The 16,029-nt window shown below is 37.7% G+C and overlaps 1 protein-coding gene and 1 long non-coding RNA gene across 7 annotated transcripts in view; one reads left to right on the top strand and one right to left on the bottom strand.

Moving 5' to 3' along the window:
- LOC136239756 (kynureninase-like) overlaps window positions 1–15,434 on the top strand; it is a 35,450-nt gene extending 20,016 nt beyond the window's left edge. For both annotated transcript variants that reach the window (XM_066030482.1, XM_066030490.1), the window contains exons 8-13: window positions 12,291–12,466; window positions 12,822–12,874; window positions 13,013–13,098; window positions 13,213–13,348; window positions 13,725–13,840; window positions 15,136–15,434. In XM_066030482.1, the coding sequence (XP_065886554.1) occupies window positions 12,291–12,466; window positions 12,822–12,874; window positions 13,013–13,098; window positions 13,213–13,348; window positions 13,725–13,840; window positions 15,136–15,282 (714 nt within the window). In that variant the 3' untranslated portion in view covers window positions 15,283–15,434. The remainder of the gene's footprint in view (window positions 1–12,290; window positions 12,467–12,821; window positions 12,875–13,012; window positions 13,099–13,212; window positions 13,349–13,724; window positions 13,841–15,135) is intronic.
- LOC136239855 (uncharacterized) lies at window positions 2,912–5,467 on the bottom strand. Of its 5 annotated transcripts, XR_010693613.1 has the most exons (9): window positions 4,903–5,467; window positions 4,638–4,848; window positions 4,426–4,585; window positions 4,199–4,303; window positions 3,879–3,943; window positions 3,790–3,818; window positions 3,607–3,699; window positions 3,124–3,188; window positions 2,912–3,064 (listed from the first exon to the last, which is right to left on the bottom strand). It is a non-coding gene; the product is annotated as an uncharacterized lncRNA (long non-coding RNA). The 5 variants fall into 5 exon arrangements; XR_010693612.1 differs by having other exon boundaries at window positions 3,607–3,739; window positions 4,638–5,465; XR_010693611.1 differs by having other exon boundaries at window positions 4,490–4,585; window positions 4,638–5,463.
- Window positions 15,435–16,029: the final 595 nt, after the last annotated feature.

Raw genomic sequence — 16,029 nt, forward strand, 5'->3', positions numbered from 1 at the left:
GCAAACAAAATCTACATACCTGCATGGTTATATTGGAGGTACTTGAAATGCGAAGTAGTCAACAGACTGAATTGTCCATGTGGTTACTTCAGATCCTCCACGTAGCTAATTAAGATGCACTATACTACAATATTACTTTTTAAGCATTTGCTTTGCATTGGTCTGCAAACCCTTCCTGCATACATACTGTATTATTACCATGTAGCAGATTAAGTGCCACACAGCCACCATTTGGTCGGGAAAAAGACCAAATCCTAAATCTTTTTTCCTGATCAAATGACAAAGAAAACAAAATTGCAGGCTGACTGGCAAGACTACTTTGAACTAGAGACAATACTAAATCTTTCACATTGCTGAAAATTTAAAAGGTGCTGGGAGAGATGCACGAAATTTTAGACGGCTTTCTTGGATGGCTACTATAACTACACTTGACACCAAATATACATTCTTGCTTTTCCCCTTGAAAGCAAGTTAGGTTGTGGAAAAGAGTCTGTAACATACAGGCTTCTCCAAAATTTTCTTAATATTTTAGAGGATGTGCTAAGCACCAGCCCCTAAGCAAACTAATAATTTATATCAATGTTTGAGCCACATTTGGCTATAGGTAGGTTGTTCAGCACATGAACTGAGAAATCCGCCCTTGCATTCTTATCATAAAGACAATACTGATTATAAATCTTTTACATTGGTCAAAGCTTTAAAAGGTGCCAGGAATGATGTATAAACCTAATTATGTGTGAGTTGAAAATCAAGTAGCCTCAGTATAGTACATTAATGGTATGCCATACACTTGAATGTGGAGTTAGTTTTCCTATTTTGTTGAATTATATTTGGCATTCAATATGTACAAACTTGTCAAATGAATCAGTAAATTGTAGTGTAAGTTATCTTTTGCACATGTGCAATTTGCAATGAGTAGTCTTCTCTATGGGTCTAATGTTAACAGTCTTCACCAAACTGCATTGTGTGCATGAGCTATACACTGTAGCTTGAGACAAAAATTGTGTATTACATAGTCCAAATGCCTGTTGATGCATTGACCACAGCATGGTTGTGAACATGCATCTTAAACATTGGTATTAACTGCCACTAACTGGTCTAAGAAGGCTACTCAAATTGCACACACACAAAATTACAGTGCCATTTGCTAATTCATTTGACAAGTCTGTACATATTGAATGCAAAATATAAAATAGGAAAACTACATAAGTGTATTTCACTCTATATATATATAAAGAACTTTGCGTGGGAGTATCAAAGTAAAAAAGTGTTCTATATTTGCCGTAAAAGCCCAAGTATTCTATATTGGGTAGTTATAGAACACTTTAATAGACCACAGTTCTATATCAGGTAGTTATAGAACTTCCAGGTCTATTTTTTAGGCTGATAGCCTACTTTGAGTGAGCAATCACTGCATTCTGGCCAGTACAACCAATCAACCAAGCCAGTGTAGGCTGATAGCCTGACTGCACTGGCTGACCAGTCAACCCAACCAGTAAGAGCCAAACCACTTTATTTAATTTATAGACACACTTGAAGATTTCAATGATGGTTGTTTGTGGTCAGCAGCAGTGAACTTTCTTAGTATGTTTTGCTCACATAAACGGACGAGTCCTAGGAATATCACAGAAATATGCTTATTAAAGTACCACAATCAAAAACTTTACGTATTGAGAAGACGGACTAGACACACAAAACGACTAATGAAGGCACCGCACAGTGCAATGCAGGCGAAATACAGGCACAATGCCTATTCTACCGATGATAATACTCTTCCGTGAGTTTCTAATTGTTTTGTGTGTCTTGTGTGTACCTCAAGTTGACAGTTCTCTATACCAGATAAAGCACTGCCTTTCGCTCATGCTATATGGGAAATATAGCACTCAAGAGTGGTCTCAAGACGAAATATAGCACTCGGCTTCGCCTCATGCTATATTTGTCTCTCGGCCACTCTTTTCGTGCTATATTTCCCGTATAGCACTTGCGGCAGTGCTTTATCTATTACATCAAGACTCACGGTAGTGAGTCGCGCGGCCAAGAAACTACAAAGCGCACGCCCAATTAAAAGACGCGCGGCCACTACTGTGAGTTATTTACGTGTAGGGCCGGTTTTGCAATATTAGTCCTAGATTATGCAACATCTCTCAATAGTTTGTATTGCGTTACGTGATAAAAAAATCTTTAGGAGTCGTCATCATCATCATAGTTTTCTTGCGACCTCGCTAAAATAAAAAAGTAACCATCGCAAAATAAAAAATAGGCGTATTTCACTTTATTTCTCTACCTTATGTTACAACTACTGTCACGTTATACCAGTCAACATAGTCGTGTTTGTATAGTCGATCTAGCACTGACATTATCCAATCCTGGTTTGCCTATACGCGTATTTTCTTCAATCAAACCTCTAATCCCTACAATAACTTTTAAAGGCACGACGTGGACACAAACTCTAATGCCTGATAAACAAGTTGTGACAACGTGCTGAACCGTAAGTTCCCTAGGGATGGCGTTTTAAGCAGAAATCTTTTAAATTCCATTTAGTGCCACACCCCATGCGAGCGTTTATAAATCGCCAGTTATCTTATGGTGTGAAGAACAAAATCACTAGCGAAGGTGCTTTAAGCATACTCTTCAATTCTCTATTTACATGTAATTTTTAATAGATTAACCACAAAGGCCGATAAGGTGAATACAAAAGGTAACAAGCCTTTAGGGGTTACCACCTCTATGTAGTGTTTACCATGTAGCTTGTATTATGGCTTTCATTAAGTATTATGCACACACAAATGGTGCAACAAAATTTTGTAATGGATTGCTCGAATGTGGTTGGTGGTGTTGTGGCTCGAATGTGGTTCATGGTTTGCCAGTGACCATGTATGAGTTGGGGTTGTTCCACACAACTTACACAATATTCAAATTTCATGATGGCCATGAAAATTTCTTGCCATATGGTAAACATACAACAATGTGTAACAACGTTAATCAACATCACATCAAGACTTGACTAAAAATAGTTCCAACAATAGTGATGATTTCTTGTATGTCAGCATGACGATACTGAGACCTGTAAAAGAATAAGCAGGCACTGAAGTTAACCTTAAATTAAACACTCATGCAACTGACCTGGAACATTGGTCGCAACACCAAAAACACTTGTTTCGATATCTGATGACACAATCCAGCAGGCACTGAATTAAAAGAGAATGTACAAAAAATCAATATGCCGGGCTGTATTAATAATAGCATGGATAATCAAAATGAACAAAAATTATATCCCAGGCTAAGTGAATGAATAACATAACTGTTGGGTAAGCATGTCAAACCTCAACATTAGGACATTAGTCAAACAACAGTACGCTATCACAACTTGGTCATAATACAATGTTTGTACCACTGGACTTCACACTGGTTGCCCAAAAATTGTGCCATTCCAGGACAACAGCATAATTATGAAACAAATAGTTACTACAACACAGAAGGCTTACTGTTGTACTGTCTACACTGATATACCATAATTTAAAAACATAACAGGTGGGCATTAAATACAATACACTTAACATCTGGGTACTAGGAAAAAATCACTAACATCACAACATGTAAACTGACCTAGAAATTAACACCCTTGATGCCACTACAGTCTACACTGGATATTTGTTTGAACCCATCAACACTATGCCCGATACATCTGAGTAGACTGACCTGCAAATTCACATCACTAGTATACAGTGATAATTGATAACTACAAAAACAACAATTGCAATAATACAATTCTTCTGTACGTCAACTGACCTGAAATTCATGACACTCGATACCGAGACCTGTAAAAGAATAAGCAAGCACTGAAGTCAACCTTAAATTAAACACACAAGCAAACTGACCTGGAACATCGGTCGCAACACCAAAGACACCTGTTTCGATATCTGACGAAACAATCCAGCAGGCACTGAATTAAAAAGAAAATGTGTAAAAAATCAATATGCCAGGCTGTACCAATAAAGGATGGATAATCAAAATGAACTAAAAAAATATATATCCCATATGCAGGTTAAGTGAGTAACATAACTGTTGGGTAAGCATGTAAACCAGAACATTTGGTCATTGGTCAAACAAAAGTACGCTATCACAAACTGGTCACTGATAATTGATAACTACAAAAAGAACAATTGCAATAATACAATTCCTCTGAACGTTAACTGACCTGAAATTCATGACACCTGTATCTTTGTTCTTGCATGGTCTCAACTTACATATGTACCATGATCACATTCAACTGCTAGTGGATAAACCAGTATGACCAGATGGCCTGCAAAAACCAACAAGCAGGTGTTAAATACAATACACCTAAAGCCTGGAATATGAAAAATATTATATAAGCATTATTCCACACTGATATAGTAATAGATTATAGGACGTTGTGGAACTTGCCTAAACGTGTAAACTCGAACATGAGGACAACTGCATAATCTGGACACTTGGAATTGTCCAATACCTGATGAACAAGTTAGTACTAATGACATTCACTTCAACATTTTATCCCAGCTGGGTGAATCTCTTGTAACTGAGTAAAAAGGTGTTTATTTTCCACCTGCAACCAAAGTTCTATATTTTGATCTGTGGTTGAGTGTACATAAACTGACCAGGAAAATCAGTATGCCATAGCTGGGGTATGGAAATGGTTCCTTTCCTTCTGTTGTGACATTACTTACAGCTGACTGGTAAATGATCATCGATGTCCCCGTGGACCCCAACAATGAGTATATCAATAACTTCACAAGTTGGAATGAATTTCCTTTCAACATGTGGTGGAATGAATTTCCTTTCAGCATCTGGTGGACAGGTCCATAAACCCTATCGCACAAACACGGTGAATCAGTGTGTGGCGATGTGACACGTTACACAAACTTCACTCTTCGTTTCGTTAGCATTCAAGACCGGCATATATCATAGAGTACCTCGATCAGTATTCTTGACTCTTACTTCTTCAAGCGTTGCTCAAGCGATGTAGTTTCTCACGAGGGGCTCGAGTTTCTCATTAAAGTCGAGCCGATTAAAGTACGCCTCACCATCTAGTTACATTCTTAAACCATTCAATTTAAAACCACGTATCACGAGTGTCCGCTTAAGGTAATTAGGGACTTTCCATGAGATTTCCCCTAAACAGATCACATGTTAGTTGTCAATCCGGTGGATTCTGGTGGTATACATGGTTCAACAATGCGGTAAGTGTACATATGCTGTCAATAATTGTTTGTGCACTGCTAAACTAAGTTATTTTTGTGTGATAAGCATGCTTGAGGAAGGGTCTGGGGGACGACACTAATGTTTTGACAGCAGTTGATGATGGCCAGGCAAAGAACTGCGAGAAGAACTACTGTGATAGTGTGATAGTAGGGAAAAATTCCCACCCCTATAGCTCTGCCTAGGGGCGTTATCTACAGCTACTGTATTATGTTGCCGATATGTACATCCAGGCCAAGAATAAAGGTGAAAGTGGTAGTAAGGCTCAATCCTATTATTCTGCTGAACAGGCAAGGGAGTCTGGGACTCTGGGGGCATGCTCTCTCAGGAAAGTATAAGTACTACAACTTTTTTGTTTAAATTGCTTCATCAAGTATAAAAATTTCAGTCAAAAGGTGATGATCGAGGCTCTGGTCTTATGCACTGGTTGGAGTGGTTGTATCGATACTGCACTGTGGCAACCTTGAGGGGTTAGTGCTGGCATTATCCTTGGCAATACTATTCCATATCCCCGAGTCTTGATGATTGAGTCCTCCATTCCTTTCTCTGCTGCTCCAATCCTGAAGTTGTGACCACAATCAAAAGGTGACGATCGAGGCTCTGGTCTTGCATCTATACTGCACTGCAACACCCTTGATGGGTTAGTACCGGCATTGTCCATCACAATACTGTTCCATCTCCCATATACAAGTCTTGATGGTTGAGTCCTCTATTCCTTTCTCTGCTGCTCTAATCCTGACGTTGTGACCAAAATAATAAAAAATGGTTATAACATGATAAATGATTATGGTGATAACAATTACAAATGTATTTATAGCTGTGTAGCAACTGTAAACTAATTAGTCACTTGCAAGTTTAATTAGGTGTCTGAAGCATTTAACATGCACAGATATGAGATATATTCGTCACATGCAGGCAGTAAAGATAGATTTACTCTAATAGAACAGTCATACTACACCGTAAATTCATACTTCCGAATTTACAGTGTTATGAAACAATCATTATTATGTATGGATTTTACTGACTCTCCAAGATAATATTCTGCATTAATGTTAATTGCTCATTTCCAAAAAAAATTACCTTGTAAACCAAATCTAATCCAAAACAGCCAAGCTGTAAAAATAGTGTGCGGCCCTCAGAAAGGCTATGGTGAAAAAAGATGTGAAATCCAAGGTGGCGGCCAAGAAATGGCTGTGATGGTAGGTTAATGGTAAAAATTTTAATAATGACAATTCAGGTGAATTTTGTGCCGCTTCACAAAATTTACCTGAATTGTCATTATTAAAATTTTTACCATTAACCTACCATCACAGCCATTTCTTGGCCGCCGCCTTGGATTTCACATCTTTTTTCACCATAGCCTTTCTGAGGGCCGCACACTATTTTTACAGCTTGGCTGTTTTGGATTAGATTTCATTTCTTTTTGTATTTGTATACCCCAAAGCCGGCCTATGGCCAGCTTTGGGAATTTTTTAACCTATGTTTTTTTCTTTACTACAGGAAGAAGAAAAGATGAAGTAAATGTACAAATTATATATATGTGACCGGATTTGCGAAAAGGGGTCTTCCACACACATCCAATTTACGAACTTTGGCAGTTCATAATGTCAGATAGGAAAATAGTATTGCCTTGAAATTTGGACAGTGATGAGTAACAACATAGGTTAATGCATGAACAAAATTTCAGGTTAGTATCTTCTTTGAGCACAAAGGTATGGTCATTCAAGTTCATAGAATTGGATGTGTGTGGAAGACCCTTTTTCGTAAATCCGGTCACATATAATACATATGTGACCGGATTTGCGAAAGGGGCCTTCCACACATCCAATTTGCCAACTTTGACAATTGATAACTTCAGATTGGAAGGAGCTATTGCCTTGAAATTTGGGCAGTGGTGTTTTCTTTGCAGCTGAACTCTCTATATGATGGTTTCTTTGTAGCTGAACTCTCTACAAGGTAATTTCTTCTAGCTGATCTCTCTACAGGGTGATTTGTTTGTAGCTGAACTATCTACAAGGTAACTTCTTCTAGCTGATCTCTCTACAGGGTGATTTGTTTGTAGCTGAATTTTGTACAGGTGATTTGTTTGCAGCTGAGCTCTTTACGGTTTCTTTGTAGCTGAACTCTCTACAAAGTAACTTCTTCTAACTGATCTTTCTACAGGGTGATTTGTTTGTAGCTGAACTATCTACAAGGTAATTTCTTCTAGCTGATCTCTCTACAGGGTGATTTGTTTGTAGCTGAATTCTGTACAGGTGATTTGTTTGCAGCTGAGCTCTTTACAGAATGGTTTCTTTGTAGCTGAACTCTCTACAAGGTAAACTTTCTAGCTGATGTCTCTACAAGGTGACTAGTTTGTAGCTGAACTCTCTACATGGTGGTTTCTTTTTGTAACTGAACTTTCTACAAGGTGACTTCTTCTAGCTGATCTTTCAATTGGGTGATTTGTTTGTAGCTTCACTCTCTACAAGGTAACTTCTTCTAGCTGATCTCTCTACAGGGAGATTTGTTTGTAGCTGAACTCTCTACAGGTGATTTGTTTGTAGCTGAATTCTGTACAGGTGATTTGTTTGCAGCTGAGCTCTTTACAGAATGGTTTCTTTGTAGCTGAACTCTCTAAAGGTAACTTCTTCTAACTGATCTTTCTACAGGGTGATTTGTTTGTAGCTGAACTATCTACAAGGTAATATCTTCTAGCTGATATCTCTATAGGGTGATTTGTTTGGAGCTGAATTCTGTACAGGTGATTTGTTTGCAGCTGAGCTCTTTACAGAATGGTTTCTTTGTAGCTGAACTCTCTACAAGGTAATTTCTTCTAGCTGATCTCTCTACAGGGAGATTTGTTTGTAGCTGAACTCTATACAAGGTAACTTTTCTAGCTGATGTCTCTACAAGGTGACTAGTTTGTAGCTGAACTCTCTACATGGTGGTTTCTTTGTAACTGAAATTTCTACAAGGTGACTTCTTCTAGCTGATCTTTCAATAGGATGATTTGTTTGTAGCTGAACTCTCTACAAGGTAATTTCTTCTAGCTGATCTCTCTACAGGGAGATTTGTTTGCAGCTGAACTATCTACAAGGTAACTTCTTCTAGCTGATCTCTCTACAGGGAGATTTGTTTGTAGCTGAACTCTCTACAGGTGATTTGTTTGAAGCTGAACTTTCTAAATGATGGTTTCTTTGTAGCTGAACTCTCTACAAGGTAATTTCTTCTAGCTGATCTCTCTACAGGGAGATTTGTTTGTAGCTGAACTATCTACAAGGTAACTTCTTCTAGCTGATCTCTCTACAGGGAGATTTGTTTGTAGCTGAACTCTCTAAAAGGTAACTTCTTATAACTGATCTTTCTACAGGGAAATTTGTTTCTGGCAGAATTTTCTACAGGGTGATTTCTTTGCAGCTGAACTCTCTACATGGTGGTTTCTTTGTAGCTGAACTCTCTACAAGGTGATCTCTCTACAGGGAGATTTGTTTGTAGCTGAACTATCTACAAGGTAACTTCTTCTAGCTGATCTCTCTACAGGGTGATTTGTTCATAGCTGAATTCTGTACAGGTGATTTGTTTGCAGCTGAGCTCTTTACAAAATGGTTTCTTTGTAGCTGAACTCTCTACAAGGTAACTTCTTCTAACTGATCTTTGTACAGGGCTATTTGTTTGTGGCAGAATTTTATACAGGGTGATTTCTTTGCAGCTGAACTCTCTACATGGTGGTTTCTTTGTAGCTGAACTCTCTACAAGGTAACTTCTTCTAGCTGATCTCTCTACAGGGTGATTTGTTTGTAGCTGAACGATCTACAAGGTAACTTCTTCTAGCTGATCTCTCTACAGGGTGGTTTCTTTGTAGCTGAACTCTCTAAAAGGTAACTTCTTCTAACTGATCTTTCTACAGGGCAATTTGTTTGTGGCTGCATTTTCTACAGGGTGATTTCTTTGCAGCTGAACTCTCTACATGGTGGTTTCTTTGTAGCTGAACTCTCTACAAGGTACTTTCTTCTAGCTGATCTCTCTACAGGGAGATCTTATCTACAAGGTAACTTCTTCTAACTGATCTTTCTACAGGGCAATTTGCTTGTGGCAGAATTTTATACAGGGTGATTTCTTTGCAGCTGAACTCTCTACGTGGTGGTTTCTTTGTAGCTGAACTCTCACCAAAGTAATTTCTTCTAGCTGATCTCTCTACAGGGTGATTTGTTTGTAGCTGAACTCTCTACAAGGTAACTTCTTCTAGCTGATGTCTCTACAAAGTCACTAGTTTGTAGCTGAGCTCTCTACATGGTGGTTTCTTTGTAACTGAACTCTCTACAAGGTGACCTCTTCTAGCTGATCTTTCTACAGGGAGATTTGTTTGTAGCTGAACTCTCTACATGATGGTTTCTTTGTAGCTGAACTCTCTGCAAGGTAACTTCTTCTATTGATCCCTCCACAGGACGATTTGTTTGTAGCTGAACTCTGTACATGGTGGTTTCTTTGTAGCTGAACTCTATACAAGGTGATTTTTTCTAGCTGAACTATCCATTTCCATAGTTGCATGAACTCCCTACAAGGTAACTTCTTCTAGCTGATCTCTCTACAGAGTGACTTGTGTGTAGCTGATCTCTATACATGTTTCTTGTTTCTAGCTGATCTCTTGAATTCTCTTCAGGGTGACTGCTCTATTAGGATGACTGCTCTATTAGGATGACTGCTCTATTAGAGTATCTCGATCTCGCACTTGCTGCACCAAGTTGGATTTCGTGTTATAACTACGTGGCTTTAAGTCTGATTCTTCTACACCATTGATGAGCCTTTCTAAGATGATTACTCCATCTGTACAACGATTTTCAAAGCATTACCCCAAGCGGTTTATCTGGTAGGCGTGGCAAGCAGTCGTTATTTTTATTAGCTAATCTCGATTGCGTAATTGTTACACACTGTTGGTTTTTTCGTTGTATCTTCCTGTTTTTTAGCTCGATTTCTTTCAAACCACAAAAGGTTTGAGGTTCAATAGTTAACCTATTCACTCACCGATTTTCAGCTTCTTCCCATACGCGGTTTATCCTGTAGGCGTGACAACATATTGGTGTTAATTTTCGTGAATAATCGCTCATAACTCTTTGCCTGTTTATCGTATTCCAGCCAAAGTTGGTACCGAGATGCGCCTTTACATCCCCCTTCTGTGTGCCAAATTTCAAGGCAATCGGATATGGCGTTCGAGTTTTATAGCAATTTTTGTAAGTGTGCGACAAGAAAAAGAAAAATAAGAAGAAAAAAACGAAGAAACTGAGCCAATTTTTTAAGTCGCATATCTCGGGAACGCGCGAAGCGATTTCGCTCAAATTTGGAATGTGGAGTGCTGCAGTTGGAGGGAATGTCCACAGCAAAAATCGTCTTGTTTCATCAAGGAAGCACAGAGCTACGGAGGTGCGAAAATTGCGTTTTCTTTCTTCCTGTCAATATACTCACGGGTGTTACGCGCCGGCTTCTTGGGCCGCACGACACACTACCGTGTGTCTTGATATAGAGTCTATCAATGACAAAAATGAGTGATATCCACCCCAAAAACACCTTCGCTGTAAAAAAGGTGCGCCCAAGAAACTACAAGTACCTGGAACCCAATGTAAATAAACAAAAAGAAAACAGCTAAGCTGAAGTGAAAAGTAACTGGTAACTTAAAGAGCTGATATCTGAAGCGGCCAAGAATACAATTACTAAAGTTTAATCCATGCAAGAACACCTTGGCTATAAAACAGGTGTGTACATGAAAGTAACTGGCAACTGAAATGGCTGATATCTGAAGTGGCCAAGAATGAATGGTCGTATACAACTAATTCAAAAATTTAACACTGAACCTTTATAATTCAGCTGTGTTCTATATTCACTCTTGCTGCATCGTAAAGTAATTTCTTTTAACTCTAATTGGCTGGTAATTTGGCCGCCTTTTTTAATAGTCAGTATAATAGAGCAAGAAAAGGCGGCCAAATTACCAGCCAATTAGAGTTAAAAGAAATTACTTTACGATGCTGCAAGAGTGAATATACGTAGAACACAGCTGAATTATAAAGGTTCAGTGTTAAATTTTTGAATTAGTTGTATACGACCATTCATTCTTGGCCACTTCAGATATCTGCCATTTCAGTTGCCAGTTACTTTCATGTACACACCTGTTTTATAGCCAAGGTGTTCTTGCATGGATTAAACTTTAGTAATTGTATTCTTGGCCGCTTCAGATATCAGCTCTTTAAGTTACCAGTTACTTTTCACTTCAGCTGAGCTGTTTTCTTTTTGTTTTTTTACATTGGGTTCCAGGTACTTGTAGTTTCTTGGGCGCGCCTTTTGTACAGCGAAGGTGTTTTTGGGGTGGATATATATATACACACACACATATATATACACCGTGAATGTACTATATTGGGGCTGCTGATGGCCATTTTGTTTTCAGCCCACACATAATTAGGTTTGGTGGGAACCCCTTCTAATATTAATAAGTACATCATAAAGAACTTGTATACTAAAAATGGTGCTCTGTAACAAAAAGTTTGTTAAGCTACTCTACTAAATATGAAACTCAAAGTATAGTCAAATTTTGTGTGTCTGCATGGCCTATTATTGCAGGCCCAGTCACATCAGTGCACGCTGATTGTCCAATTGGAGGGTTTTTCTTCACTTCTGTATGATCGAATCATGCTAGCCCATGTTTCAGTTCACTACAATGCAAGTGTGCAGTGACGTATCTAGACTCTCTAGCTTGGTAGGGCACTGCATGAAGCGCAAAAAAAAATGTAACTACCTGCTCATAATGGCTGCCCTCCACCAAATTTATTGATAAAGTACATAAAAATCCTTTTTTTCAACTATATCATTTTCTACATTGTTTCTCTGATACTATGACTGCTTTATTAGAGTGATTGACTGCTCTATTAGAGTATCTTAATCTCACTTTTGGTGGGGCAACAGAACTCTTTGGTAGGGCACAGGCCCCACTAGGCCCATCCCTATTATAGATATGCTACTGCAAGTGTGTAGCAATAAGATTATGTGATAGAGGTGATTGCCACTTTCCTGTTTTGTGATAGGGTTGCTGTGTTGGTATAGACCTGGCTCATGCCATAGGAAATGTTGAACTACACCTAACTGACTGGGGAGTGGATTTTGCTGGTTGGTGTAACTACAAGTATATGAATGGTGGACCCGGTAGTATTGGTGGATTCTTCTTACACAAAAAGTATGCTGAAGAGTTTGCACTACCTAGGTGAGTGTTTGGTTGTAGTACATATAATATCTACATCACTTTAAAGTGTACAAAGAATTTATTACTCTGTCAAGTTTTACTACATGCATACACACACAGGCCAGCTGAGGTTTCATGACATTTCAGACACCTCAACATTTGGCATTCCCTACTGTATAGCAGAAACCTTTAACTAAAGGAAACCATTACCAATCTGTTTCAACCAATATCCTGATTTTCCCAAGTGTAATTATTATCAAGAGTAAACAATTTACTCTAACATGTAGACCTCACACTGCATACAGTTTTGTGCTTTGCATTGTAGCGATTCAGATAGCATGTGACAATCACACAATTTAAAATGCTGTTTATACAGGCTTGCTGGTTGGTGGTCACACAAAAGAGAGACCAGACTGGAAATGAATAATAGTAAGAAAACAATGTGTTTTTAATATTGGATGAATGACTACTGGAAATTACATGATTTGCAATTTTAATCTGGTATACTGTGTCCATGTTTGTACATAATACAGAAAGTGGAGTATATATTTTTTATTATCTTAACAGAAATGGAGCTACAACCAGGTGCAGCTGGATTTCAACTGTCTAATCCTCCAGTGTTGGAGACTGTCAGCTTGTTAGCTTCTCTAAATGTATGAGTCTATTTAGTGCATGTAAATTATATATAATACTTTGTAATTGCACAATCTCAAAGGATTTTTATGATTATATAGCTACTTGTTGTATATCACTTTTGCTTGTCATAGGTTTTCAAGCAAACAAGTATTACGGAATTAAGAAGGAAATCAGTGCTTTTGACTGGTTACCTGGAGCTTTTGCTGAACTCACTGTTTCAAAGTAAAGTTGCAGTTTCCAACTGTAATGGAACAAACACTCAACCAGGTACAATATGTCAGTGATAGTGGTACAGCTACCATGAGGCAACTAAAGGAGCTGCCTTGACACCATAAACTCTCTGGTGTGTGTAAATCTGAATTTAATGATGTTTTTTGTTTAGCATTACTGCCCATGCATTCACCAGCTACAGGTGCAGATTAAATTACTCAGTGCAAATATAGTTACGAATGCATACCAGTGGTATAATAGAACATTTACACTACTTTTGACTCTAATAGAGTAGTCTTGCTTGCATGTTCTTGACTTGATTCAATTGCAGTTTAATATATAGTTACAGGTTAATTCTTGAATACAAACTACCATGTGATAGTATTGTCTATTTCTAATGAAAATTTAAATGTGAGTAATTGATTACTTGTAGCTACAGTGGAGATCATCACTCCCAGTGACCCAGAACAAAGAGGTTGTCAATTGTCACTGAAATTGTCTTGCCCTGTTGAAGAAATAAACCAAAAATTGTACCAGAAAGGAGTGATAGTGAGTTTGATTATTACACCTTTATACATGCTTACTGCTGTTAGATAACACATGTATGTTCATTCCTTTTAGATGTCCACAAATGTTTAATTCTAAAATAAGTATAGCTACCATTGAGGCAACTGCCTCGGTAAAAGTGAGGAACTGTATTATATACAGTGAAGCAAAGAAGATTGCCAATGGAATACTGTCATTTACCAATTCCTTCTTTCATGTTCGCCTATTTTTAGCCACCCCATCAGTTTGTTATGGATTTCATATTTCTAAATAACTAAATAACCTAAATACATTGTACAATTTTATTGGTAGGGAATGGTGGAGCATAATGTTAAAATTATTCCAGTAGTTTGAAAATGCTGAAGTCAGTACATTTCATGAATAATAGACTGAGATAATACTCCAATAGAACAGTCAGCAATATTCTAATAAAGTAGTCATTCCAACTCTACTGCATGCTACTCTCATGATTACTACAATGGCCTCCCACCCTCACCAATTCAGAGGTATTTGTAGGTAACAGAAAACAATTTATTGATAAATGTTGGCCAAATAGAACAGTCATAGAGCAGTCAGATAGTTAGTGTTGTTCTAGTTCTAGTTCTATAGTATATCCTAGCACTTATTATTTTATGATCCTAAAATCCTAAAACCAAACTTAAATCTTTTAAACTTTTAGTTCAAGAACTAAAGTATATCACGCAACTTTTACCTGAAGAGCATGCTATATAGTAAAGATCATTGCTATTTAGTACTTTTGTTTGAAGCTGTAGTTGTCTGCAAGTGATACTTTTAAAGTGTTAAAGTGAAACTAATTTATTTTAAGCTTATGTTTATTTGTAAAGTATTCTTGTTCAGAATTAAAGACTAAAATGTAATTTAAATTTCTGTTGTTTTATTGTTTTATTGTCAGCCCGAGGGCTGAGGGTAGACATATCAGGTAGACCACCAGTATAAATTAAAGTTGACTAAGGTACTAGAACTTTTTTTACTGAGTGCACTAGCTATAATTTTTTTTTAAAAATGAAATAGAACTAAAATTGAAAGTCCTTGACTGAGGGTACTAGAACTAAAGCTAAACCCAAAGGAATATGCAGGACTGGAACAACACTACAGACAGTCTAATCGAATAGTCACATAGACCTTAACTTTGATATAATAGAGCATGCATGCACAGTTAGCCAGGTGTACATGTGTTGAATTTTGTTCCCTTTGATAATTGTATGTATTGAATAGTATATGGCTGTCACTAAATTATACTGATTATGAGATAAACACATGTTATGTATTCCCAACAGTGTAGCACCAGAAGACCTAACATTATGAGGATAGCTCCTACTCCACTATACAACACCTTCACTGATGTGCTGACTTTTGTCCAAGAACTAGAGCAAGCAATTATGCTAGTGGAACCGCCAAAATTTGATGACAATTTGAAAAAATAATAATTTTAGATGTATATAATATTATACTGTATGTACACTATACTACATAGGTAACTCCACTGTGTAAATATTTGCCCCAGTTTACATGTGTTGCATATTGTAGTAACATAGTACTTTCAGCATTAATAGAGTGTAATACTGCCTGTGTTTGAGAGCATTGCCCAGAATGTCACCAGATTAACAAATGCATTGTATGTGTGTACGTGTGTGTGTACAGGTAGACTCAAGCGCCTAGGTGCTGCACAGACATCTTAGTGCTGGTTCACTGGGCAGCAATAGCTGTGTTTTGAATGCTTTTTTTTGCTTTGTGTGTGTGTGTGTGTGCATGCCTTTTGATGATGGTCAATTAGTGCCAACGAATGCTGAGATGGAGAAATGGCATAAGGTCCCCTACTGTATAACAAGAGATTGGCTGAAGTATATAATGTTTAGTGAATATGGTAAACATGAAGCCAAACCACACTTTGTCAATTCCATAATTTCCATCCAATTCAATTCTGTTTCAAATATTCCAAACCTTTTCTTGCCACAATCGTGCCATATTAACTTTACCCAAAGTCCCACTACATACGTACTTACATACATAATAGGCATAGGCTGGTTGTTGGTTACTTGCAATTGGTGGTCACACAAAGGAGAGGGACCAGACCGGAAATGAATAATAGTCAGAAAATAACAAATTCATTAAGTACATGTACAGGGTATCATTAATTTTATTTTGATAAAGAGAGAAGAAGTTATAACCAC

The sequence above is a fragment of the Dysidea avara genome, chromosome 1 (genome assembly GCF_963678975.1).
Source record: "Dysidea avara chromosome 1, odDysAvar1.4, whole genome shotgun sequence".
Lineage (NCBI taxonomy): Eukaryota > Metazoa > Porifera > Demospongiae > Dictyoceratida > Dysideidae > Dysidea > Dysidea avara.